Raw genomic sequence first — 11,988 nt, 5'->3', positions numbered from 1 at the left:
TCTATTAAATCACTTAAATAAAAAGTTTATTTTTTTCTAATCTAAAAGCAAGCACACACATTTATGTATAGCATTAATCACAAAACACCAAACACCAACGACAAGCACCCTTGTTCTTGAAATTTAAACCTTTTATTTTCATTTATTCTAATTCTTGTCTAAAATTATTAATTTTATTATCAAATAATTTTTAAGTTTCACTTGTATAGATTGTTTCTGCATATACCAGGAATAGTTTCATCAAATCTTCCATATGTTTCAATTCTTAGAGTTAAGAAGGAAATAAATAAGAACATAAACATTTGATTAAGCATATAACAAACACCAAATAATAGTTCCCACCATTATTATTTGGTACGCCGATCACCTTTATCTATCCTCTTCTTTGGTGACCTTTGATAATGACATAATAGTTCCCACTATTGGATGCCAAACAATCCACGGTTGATGGATCATGTCATCTTATCAAATTCCCTGAAAACGATTATAATTGACTATATCTATGTGCCACATGCCGCATGTTAGTAAGCTTTATATCCGGACAATACATTATTACATTAATATCATTGAACTGGTGCCATCCTGTTCACCTCTCTCTCTCTCTCTCTCTGATTTGACATCATTTATGAACTGTAAGTTACGAACAATAACATTGTACTCCTTTTGTTCTCAAGCTCCTTTTCCTGTGATTTCACGCCATGGTACTGTTTTCAGCCATACCAAGTTAATTTGGTGGGAGGGGTCCTCAAATTCGAGCATGGCGCCTGCCTACGTTAGCAGGGCAGCTAGCCTAGTACGAAGGGGAAGCTGTCTTGCATGCTCAATGCAGTGTGTGTGGATAAAGTTGCAAATTAAAGCGGTGGTTCTGGTAAGGAGACGCGCGGTGAAGGGCCCTCACACTCGTTGAAGTATACAGATGGAGCTGCAATGGAGGATGGAATCAAAAGCAATTGGATAAGTTGTTGAAAGCCATTCACTTTATACCAAATATATTGAGAGGTCTGTGAGAAGCATAAGCTCAAGAAGCACATCCATGCATTATGAAAGATATGATCTTTACATGGGAGTGACATTATTCTTGTGAAAGGAAAGAAATATACTATATATATATATTTTGAAAATAAATTGGTACATTTTCTATTACCCTCGTCATAAACCCAAATCCAATAAAATCCCACGTCTTTGCATATGAATATTGAATGTAGATAATCCGAATAGAGGTTGATTAGAAGAAAAATAATAATCAAACATTAAAAGAGAAATAGTTGTTTTAACTTTTCTTTACTTGTTTTTCATTCTCCGATAAAAAAAGTTAAATAAAATGCTATTTCTATACATTTTTTTAAAAATATCAACAATATTTATTGCAATAGAATTTTTTGTACTATATTTTATTTTATTTAAAAAAATATATGTTTTTTGGGTTTCTTATGAAATTATTTAGATTCCAAGCTTCATTATTCATATCATGGTTTTGAAGAGTTTGTCTGTGTTATTTTTATATTTATTTAATTAAATTTTTTTAAACTTATCCTTTAATATATATTAGATAAAAACTAATACAGTTTATTTTTAAATTTATTAAGTTAATCGGTCATGTCAAATTATTAAAATAATTATATATTAAATATAATTTATTTTTCTAATTTTTTTTTATTATTAAAATGCATATAAATAAAACAATAATACTCAAACTATTCAAAAAATTATATTATCGGCTCCTGTGGAGAGGTGCTGTGAGGGGTTCCTTTGGCGGGCCAGGCAAGGAAGAGGGTGACAGTCACACCATGCATGTACACACACGAAAGCATACAGCGAATGTTTCCCGGATCACTGTTCTACAGGTAAGAAGAAGAAGAAGAAAAACACCGTTCAAAATTGGCAAACTCATGAAACAGTGTGGAATTGTCCGAAGCACAGAGCTTTTCCAAGAGGTGATTGAAAGTCGGCTGCCCCACGAGTGCTCCAACACGAAAAGTTACGGCCCTTTGAATTTTCCATCTTTTTAATTCACCAATGAATTTGCCCTTTTTCAAAATAGACACGCACACACCCACCAACACTGACGTGGATGGTTTATTTAAATTAAAATAAAACTATCTAAAAGAATTTTCTATGTAGATAAATTAATTTGAGAATATCCCTTTGTTAATGTCTAAAATGACAAGCTATAGCGTCCTGGTAAACGCCTTACCTGCGGCATCAACTATTGCCTTGTGTGATTGGAAATAGCCAATTAGATTTACGAAAAAAACTAGAAATTAATCAATGATCCAATCTGGATCCTTTACATGATAGATCTCAACAAAAAACTTAAGAGTACATGCAACAAGTAATTAAGAGCAGTAGTTTCTCGTATTGATGATGTTTTAAAATTTCAAGTAATTCAAAAATATAATTATTGGATTGGATAATTAGTTAATTAATTATCTATAACAATTGCATATATTTTTTCTAGACAAGGTAATTAATAATTTGTAGTTGATTTTGGATATACCAAGATGATTTATAGCTAATATTTGTAAAAGATTATTTTTTTATAGAGATAAAAACTCTTTAATATTTAAATAAATATCTTTTTTTTTAAATACAATAATATCTTAAAAAAATATTCTAAAAACATATGTGCAGCATAGAATAAAGATTGTAAACATTTATTTTAAAGATCTCATAGTATATTTATAGCACACGAATCTTATATTTTTATAAAAATAAGAATTTGAAGTATAATTTTATTGTAATAATTTTTAATAAGAAATAAATATTTCTTTTATATATATATATATATATATCAATATTCAATAAAAATATGGTGAATTCCTGAAAAGCTTTTACACATCTAAAAATATTAAAAAATTAAAATTTAATATGTCAAATATAACTGACTTCATAAATATTGAACTCTTTTTATAGCTTAAATTCAAAAGGGATGGGTGTGCTATGGCTATCCCTTAGATGTGTTTAGAAAAAATATCTAATTTTTTAGGCGTGTCCTAAACTTGATATATTAATAAGTCTAATTATATCTAATTTTAGTTAGTGCTAAATCCAACAAGCTTTTATCACAGTTATAAAAAATTTATATTTATAGATTTTTTTACTTTAATATTTTTTAATAAAAACATGCTTATAAAAACTTATTTAACGAGTGACCCTTCTAGATAAGCAGCTTTGTGATTCAAAAAACAATGACGCTTTCATGTCAATGCCCTTACGAGGCAGTGATGAGTTTCATGAGCTCTAAATCCGATCCATGCACCGTTAGGAAGATTGACCCGGATTTGAATGCTACCATCCACACTACTCTACCATAATATTTTTTTATTATATAAAATTTATTTTTGATATTAATATATTAAAATAATGAAAATAATTTAAAACTATTTTTTTTGTAAGCGTCTTAAAAGTAACCCGCGGTAGCATCCGGTTACCTAAGTGTACCCCACCTAGCATATACTTCCTCTTTCATAAGCCGACACGTAATAAACTAGCTCAGCAGAAACGATGATTTAACCAATGCAAAAATGACACTAGCTCACATAACTATACCTTGGTACGCTGTCGCATTCCACGTGGATTCATGTGAACCGCATTTCATGCAACACCCATTATATTGCCGTACATGATATCATTATCATTTTTGCCCTGTTTGAATGATCTGTCTATTCCTAGAGGAGTTTCAAGAGCACCAATGAAATCTATTATTTTTTTTATTTCCGCTGTTACAATCCTGAATAATTATTTCAGAATTTTTTTTTAATACTTTCATTCTTGTAAATATACCTCCTAGATGCGTTATGTTAATACGCAAAAAATTTAGATATCATTTAATTATTATTTAAGAAAAAACAAAGACAATATAATACGTTTTATTATAAAAGTATAGTTTTTTTTATAGAATATATTTGTTCTTCCTATTTTAAGACACTAATTAAACATAATCTAGTACTTTTTTTTTTATTCTCTGATTAGGATTTAGGATGCATTTTTTTAAAAATTATTCAAGAAAAAATAATTTTAACTTACACATAAACTTATCCACAAACATCTTGACATCCAATAGAAGAATAAACCGTGATTCGTGTTATGAACACCGTTCACATCTAATCAGAATTTGTAATAATTTCATTTTACCAAATAATATTACAACAAATTCAAGCACAAAATGATAAGTAAAATAGGAAATTAGTTATTGGCTAAGCCAAAAATTAAAGAGTTATTATCCAAAATATAAAATCCATCAGTTCAAGGACTCTCTCTATTACCAAAGTGTGTGTGGAGCCCAAAACTGGACCTTTGCTTTGCTGGCTTGAAGCTCTCCATTGTTGGTCTTTTATGGGGCTTGTCTACTAGTTAAGACCAGAGAGAGAGAGAGAGAGAGAAGGGTGACAGAGAGATACAAGTTGGGTCCAGCTTCACTTTTGTTATAACGCACAACCCCTTTCAACTTCTCTTTCAACAATTTCATCATCTACAAAACCACTAAAGAAAACTGGTAAAACCCCTCTGTGCTTATGCTCTCCTGATTCCGTTGGATCCATAGATCTAACACTCTGATAAGCCCACAATAAGTATTTCTTTGTTTAGCTGTTTCAGTTAGTGGCTTCGAAGGACAAGTCAAATTATAACAAGGTAAGCTTGGAAAAGAAGAAAAAAAGTTTGGTTCTCTTTGTTCTATAATAATCAGTTAAATTATGGTGATTAATGAGTCATTGCTGATTTGTATAATCATGGGTTTTGATGATTCAATGTTAAATGTCAGACCTTCTGGATTTTTCCAATGGCTGACCAAACCGTGAAAAAAAAGTGGGCTTTGACTACTCCTTTTCTTTTCAAAGGTTCTTTCTTATTTATTTTTTCATTATTAGGGCGTTGGGGTTTTTGTTTAGAGAGAGAGAGAGAACATAATTGTTTTGTTACCATAGGCCTTGATTTCACATGTTGTTTTGCAGTTCATGGATTGAAACTAGCGGCAAAGGAAGCTTGTTTCATATATTTTATTGATCTGTTAAACCTCAGCGATACAGCTACTGATTTCTTTGTGAATTTATTTTTTGTTGGTTTTCTTTTGCAAAACTAGCTTGCTGATAACTAGAGCATGGTGAGGTCAGGATTGGGGTTTTTGATCAACAATTTGTCTTGTTGAGCATTGAGTATTCAGTAGCGGGTTTTTATCTGAATTTTTTAGGCCTCCGGTGGAAGATTATTCATTTTGTTTTGTCATTGATCTTGTTGTAGAGCATACTTACTGTGTTGTAAAGTAGAGGAGGACACAAATCGTTCTGAGGTTTCTAGGTCAGAGTTCTTTCGGGCACTTATTAAATGCGGATTATTTGGAGGGTGTTTGGATGAGATGAGGGATGTTATCTGGGTTGATGAACTTTTTGAGGGCCTGCTTCCGGCCGAGGCCTGATCGATATGTTCACACAAATTCAGATACTGGTGGTCGCCAAGACGGGCTGTTGTGGTACAAAGATCATGGGCAGCACGTGAATGGTGAATTTTCAATGGCAGTAGTGCAGGCCAACAATTTACTTGAGGATCAGAGTCAGCTTGAGTCGGGAAGTTTGAGCCTACATGAATCTGGCCCGCATGGTACTTTTGTTGGGGTTTATGATGGACATGGAGGGCCTGAGACATCACGCTACATCAACGATCACCTCTTTCAGCATCTCAAGAGTAAGTTAATGAACTCTTCTGCATGTATTTTTGACTTTGTGTTTCCTGGTTTTTGCCTATCCTTGTTATACTTGCTGAGAATACCAATGTAAAGGGTAAGGATTTGATGACAGAAAGTGAAGAACCATGCTGTAGGTGAAACCTTATTGTGAAAAAAGGCTCCTGCTGGGTGGAGATTTACCCAGTTGCTGTCCAATCCCGTACGTTGCTATTTTCTGAGGGTGTTGAGTCCAAAATATCACAGAATCACAAATGCCATTGTTGTTGTTTGGTTCTAAATCTTAAAAGTTTTTTTCAAATAACCCAAATAGGTATCCTGGTCGCACTTGAAGAGGGGTTTTATGACTGGTGTTGTCTTAGGTTGATGGTATGATAGGCACATGGGTGGACAAGGGTCAAGTGTTTAATTCATCATTGATTTAAAAATATGGAGGTTTCTAGTTGTGGATCTATGTTCCTTTCTTTCTCCACTTTTTTTTGCAATAAGTTCAATTTGATTTTAAATTTATCTTCATGGTGGGCTTTTGGATATTAAGTCTATTCTATGCACTAAAATTTTCAGGTTTAATACTTATCTGCAGGGTTTACTTCGGAGCAACAATCGATGTCAGTGGAAGTGATACGGAAGGCATTTCAAGCAACAGAAGAGGGTTTTCTTTCTCTTGTTACTAAACAGTGGCCCATGAAACCCCAAATTGCAGCAGTTGGATCCTGCTGCCTGGTTGGTGTTATCTGTAATGGAAACCTTTACATTGCCAACCTCGGTGATTCACGTGCTGTTTTGGGTAGAGCTGTGAAGGCAACAGGGGAAGTTCTGTCTATTCAGCTATCTGCTGAGCACAACGCTTGCATAGAATCTGTGAGACACGAACTGCACGCCTTGCATCCTGATGACTCACAGATTGTAGTTTTAAAGCACAATGTGTGGCGTGTAAAAGGTCTTATACAGGTAAGCTGTTCACTATCCAAAAACTTGTTATTATGTTCTTCTTTTTTCACTTGAAAAAGGTGTGGACCATACCCTCAGTTTCCTGTCCTTGTAGACTTGTATTCTAGACACTGATTATTGTCGATTGATGTATTAAGAGCTTGAGGGCATTTTATACAATGAAAGGAGTTGGAACGTGGTATTTTTAAAATTCAGAATCAATTTCAGTTCCCATTCTCTTTGGCATGAGAAGATGGCCTCACTCTGAGGCATTGTTGTTGGTTTCCACTTTGCAGCAATTGGTGGATATGGGTAGAGTCAGCTGGAGCTGGCTGTCTATTTATATCTGGAAAAGTATTCTCCCCAGCTAGCTTGATGTTCTTTGGATCTGTTAGGCTTTGTTGTGACTGTTTGTAAGTAGTCTTCAATACCTGGATAGCTGAGGTTGATATCACCCTATGGGATAAGATTTTGAGTGGCTTTGCAGTCATAGTCTTTTTAGTGGTGTTGTTTATAGCTCTATCAGCTCTATGACCTTGTTACTTTTAGGTACCTGTATTATCTTTTAGAAAAATGATCATGCGGTTATAATATGGAGAACTACAAAATCGAGTCAATGGCACACACCTTCTATTACTTGACTGCTTTTAGGCAAATACGAATGTGCATTCTGTGACTTGAATCAGATAATTTGACATGCTATGCCAAATAGGGTTAATATTTCATGGTGTTAGATCAACTGTTTTTCTTAAATTTCATGAAATACTTTTTGATATGTTGCAGTTTTGACTTAATGCAACCTTGCTTTTGAATTTGTTGACTGATGATCGCAATCCTTTGACCTAGTAGGTTTCCAGATCTATTGGTGATGTATATTTGAAGAAGGCCGAGTTCAACAGGGAACCTTTATATGCTAAATTTCGACTTCGAGAACCTTTTAAAAATCCAATATTGAGCGCAGAACCATCAATATCAGTGCACCAGCTGCAGGCTCATGATCAATTTATTATATTTGCCTCTGATGGCCTTTGGGAGCACCTAAGCAATCAAGAAGCAGTTGATATTGTTCAAAATCATCCACACAATGTGAGTAACATATATCTCCGTGGTAGAAATTGTTAATGTTTAACGATTTTCTCCTGCTTGCAACATGTTCTCTCATCATCATCCATGCATAGAGAAACAATAGGGAAATTGCACATTCGGACTGTACCTTCAGTTAGAATAGTTGTCTGTTTCCGTGCAAACTTAATTTATCAACTTTTTGCTTGTGAAATCAACTTCTCTTTGGAAGAAAGAGAGAGGTTTTCAGCCCCAAATGTTTCCTGTTTCTGTTCTTCTCTCTCTCTCTCTTGTTTTTCTCTTGAAAACATAGTTAGATTATCTTCATCAAGAGTAAATAGTAACTTTGGGTCTTGAAATGCTGTAAACAGTCCCGCTGATAAAAAAGTGTTTGTAGTGCTCTTCATCCAAAATTTTAACTAGTACGGTCTTGCATGCCTCTAAATTAGTACTTGTTTGCAATTGGAAATGGAAAGTTCACCATTTTCTGTTACTGAGTGTTTCAGTTGCAAATTCAACTGTAGAATTGGGCTGTCAAGCAAGCCTCCAAACTCATTCTTTGAAGTTTTTTTCATGTTCTCTTACATTTTGCTTCATATTCTATTCTCATCCCTGGCTCCATATTTTAATGCTTGTTTAATTGAATAAACATAAAATAAACCAAGAGGTCTCATAATTTTGGTGATGGATTCATATCCTACAGGGAACTTAATGCGTGTGGTACTGTAAACTTCAAGATGAATCCATTTATGAAATTGTTTGTTTTGTTCATGCAGGGAAGTGCAAGGAGGCTTGTAAAAGCTGCCTTGCAAGAAGCAGCGAAGAAGAGAGAAATGAGGTATTCAGACCTGAAAAAGATTGATCGTGGTGTACGGCGGCATTTCCATGATGACATAACTGTGATTGTTGTGTTCCTTGACTCTAATCTTGTAAGCAGGGCTAGCTCAGTCAAGTGCTCAAATATATCTGTTAGAGGGGGTGGAATCAGCCTGCCTCCCAACACACTGGCTCCTTGTACCACACCAGCGGAAGCTGGCAGGCTTTGATAAAGCTATATCTCATGTTTTTGTCTCTTGTATTATTCTCGTGTGAATACCAGGTAGCTTCTGAAATAGATAAGAGGAGCCGCCCTTCAAATTCTTTAATGTACACTGTTACTTTTAACTGAACTCTTACTTGAATTTAGTTTCTGTGCGAAAAACTCTAGAACTGGGTAAGTACAAGGTCATGATTATTATAGTTACTTCTCGGGTAGGTTTCTGCCCTTAGTTTTCTTTGCCTTTATCTGTGTTTTGCTTCTGTGAATTGTACGACGAGGCAAATTAAGCTCCCTTTCTCCTCCCCTGCTTGCTTGCTGCTTGAAATTTGATTTTACCGGACACTGACACGGAACAGAGTTTCAGCTGCTATGAATTCGGGTACTGGCAGGTTCTAGAACGGGGTTTTCATGGAGACAGCGTGCACTGGAAGCAGTTCTAATTGGGAAACAAAACATAAGATTAACAATGAGCCAGGTAATGTTATTCTCATGAAAATACATTGATTTGACAGAATTTAACAGTTTAAACTGAAAATGACCTGGAGGAAATGGCCATGGGATTCAGTTTGTAGTTTTTGTGAGATGCTGCTGGATGTAGTTGAGTAGGTTGTCCAAAAATGGAGACTTTGCTGAGGTGAGAATATTTCCATGATGGTTTTAGTGTTATTTGTTTGATACATGGAACGGATTCATTCATCTGCTGTTTGATTCAAGCCACAAATATGACCGCACCTCGTTGTATTGGCGAATTTTCTGTTTGATAAATGATGAGAAGACGACTGCACCTATGTGCTTGTGGTGCTAGCAGATGAAGTTCATTTTTCTGCTCATGTTCCTCTGATGATTCTCGGTCTTCTGACCTCGTTAACGGGCTTGTCCTGGAACAATTAAAAATGCATTCATTAATTTCATGATACTGGGTCTAGCCTGCTCATGTAATCAAATTCACGCAGAAACCCATTTATGATCGCAATCCATGCTGCAGTTGTTTTCAGTTCATAATCAGATGGTGGCCTAGGCCTGGCCTCTGTGCGATATTAAATTAAAAAGAAAAACACCAGGCTGCGTGGTGATTTTACTGTTGCGCTTGCAGTATCTCGCGAATCATTATACATTATGGAGTATAATAGTTATTTCTTAAAATAATTTTAATTTAATGTTCAAATTTTTTTTTACACAATCAAGTCTTTCTGAGTCTAAATTAATAAATAATTGCATCTTTTTTAGAAGAAGGTAAAATCAAAACACAAATGATAAAAGTGAAATACACATAAAATAGGTGTTATTTTTGGATTTCATTAAAAGAAATTATTTTGGTTCCTTATCTTTTTTCGGTAATAAGTGATTGGTTCGTTTAGTTGTCAAATATTTAAATGCAATATTAAATTTTATTTTTTTAATTTTTAATTTTTTTGGTAAGAGGAGAAAGAGATATTGACTGGAATCCAGTATAAATAGAGAAAGTCATCATTGATATATTCTATCATAAAAATAGTTAAAACTTTGGCCAACGGAATATATTCTACAAGAAAAATGTTGCAGTGATTGTTATGAGTTTAAATATTGTTATAAAAACTGGATGTAGATAGAGAATATAAAATTTTATTTGAGTTGATTTTATAATTTGAATATTTATTTTTTTGGTTTATCAAGCTATTTTGTTGATATTTTAAGAGTATTTATAAGATATTTATGATATTAAAATGGATTGAAAATAAATTTTTTAAATAAAAAATTTATAGACTTGGTTTTTTAATCATCACAATGGCCAGCAAACAACACCTCTTTTGTCACAATTAATTAAAAATTTAGGTTTTTAATTTTTTGTTTTTTAAATCAATTTTAATTAATCCAAATAAATATAATATATTTGCATTTCAACATTGTTTTCAGAAGAAGGTAAAATCAAAACACACATAAAATAGGTGTTATTTTTTAATTTCATTAGAAGAAATTATTTTGGTTCCTTATCTTTTTTCCGGTAATAAGTGATTGATTTTTTTAGTAATTAAATATTTAAATGTGATATTAAATTTTATTTTTTTAATTTTTAATTTTTTTTATGAGAGAAAAAAGAGATATTTATTGGAATCCAGTATAAATAGAGAAGGTGAGAAGGTCATCATTGATACATTCTAACCATAAAAATAATTAAAATTTTGGCTAGCGAAATATATTCAATAAGAAAAGTGTTGCGGTGATTGTTATGAGTTTAAATATTGTTTTAAAAATTGGAGAGAATAAAAAATTTTATTCGAGTTGATTTTGCTATTTAAATATTTATTTTTTATATTTATCAAGCTAGTTTATTGATATTTTAAGAGTATTTATAAGATATTTATGATATTAAAATGGATTGAAAATAAGTTTTTTAAATAAAAAATTCATAGACTTGCTTTTTTAATCATCACAGTGGCTAGCAAACAACACCTCTTTGGCCACAATTTATTAAAAATTTGGCTTTTTAATTTTTTGTTTTTTAAATTAATTTTAATTAATCTAGATAAATATAATATATTTGCATTTCAACATGAAATAAAAATATTATTTAATATATAGTTGATTTCATATTCATTTTAAAATCTATTATTTTTAGATTACACCTTAGCAATACCTAAAATTCTTTTTCAGCGTTTGAAATTTTTTTCTTACTCCAACCCGAGACATAGAGCAAGTCAATTTGCTAGTGTAGACTGAATACCTTTTTCCGGTCAGGCCATCAGAACTAGAGAAATCGTCAGAGATCACTTTTTCACTAGCCATGTGCTAACCAAGCCAGCCTCAAGGTTAGCGTCTATATCTTGCAGGGCATCACCATACACAGCCATTGTTCTCCGGTCATGACAACAAATGAAAACATACAAGATATAGTCAAAAGAATAGTTTATTTTTGTGTTTTAAATTTTATTTTATTTTTTTGTTTTAAATTAATGTTTTTATATTTTAAAACAATTTAGATATGTTAATGTAAAAAAAATAATTTTTAAAAATTAAAAAAATATTATTTTAATATATTTATAAATAAAAAATATTTAAAAAAACAATCTTACCTAAATAAATTTTAGTATGCTGATTTTTTATTTGTAAAAAAAAAAACAACCATGATGGTATTATTGAAAAGAGGGGAAGGATGGATGGCCTTTCCCCTGAGCTGTCAAGCTCTTTGTCAGGGCATGTTCTTCCTAACCCACAAAGACGACATCTTTTTCTGGTCTGTTTCACCTAATTGCCATTTTTTTTTTTTATTACAGTGGCACCATTCTCAATGGCCTTGATGGTC

At 32.7% G+C, this 11,988-nt stretch overlaps 1 protein-coding gene across 2 annotated transcripts; it reads left to right on the top strand.

Moving 5' to 3' along the window:
• Window positions 1-4,323: 4,323 nt before the first annotated feature.
• LOC105141198 (probable protein phosphatase 2C 64) lies at window positions 4,324-8,949 on the top strand. Of its 2 annotated transcripts, none has more exons than XM_011048354.1 (5): window positions 4,324-4,632; window positions 5,296-5,679; window positions 6,261-6,628; window positions 7,457-7,693; window positions 8,446-8,949. In XM_011048354.1, exons 2-5 carry the CDS (start codon window positions 5,361-5,363, stop codon window positions 8,713-8,715), a joined length of 1,194 nt encoding a protein of 397 aa, XP_011046656.1. In that variant the 5' UTR covers window positions 4,324-4,632; window positions 5,296-5,360; the 3' UTR covers window positions 8,716-8,949. The 2 variants fall into 2 exon arrangements, with proteins under 2 accessions (XP_011046656.1, XP_011046655.1); XM_011048353.1 differs by having other exon boundaries at window positions 5,239-5,679.
• The last annotated feature ends 3,039 nt before the right edge of the window (window positions 8,950-11,988 follow it).

This window comes from Populus euphratica, unplaced genomic scaffold, assembly GCF_000495115.2.
Source record: "Populus euphratica unplaced genomic scaffold, PopEup_1.0 scaffold115.1, whole genome shotgun sequence".
Classification (NCBI taxonomy): domain Eukaryota; kingdom Viridiplantae; phylum Streptophyta; class Magnoliopsida; order Malpighiales; family Salicaceae; genus Populus; species Populus euphratica.
This window is presented reverse-complemented; position numbering and strand designations above follow the sequence as displayed.

Coding starts and splice junctions, on each gene's coding strand:
- LOC105141198 (XM_011048354.1), top strand. CDS start 5,361: ATGTTATCTGGGTTGATGAACTTTTTGAGGGCCTGCTTCCGGCCGAGG. Junction 5,680..6,260: donor CCTCTTTCAGCATCTCAAGA/GTAAGTTAATGA, acceptor ACTTATCTGCAG/GGTTTACTTCGGAGCAACAA. Junction 6,629..7,456: donor GTGTAAAAGGTCTTATACAG/GTAAGCTGTTCA, acceptor TTGACCTAGTAG/GTTTCCAGATCTATTGGTGA.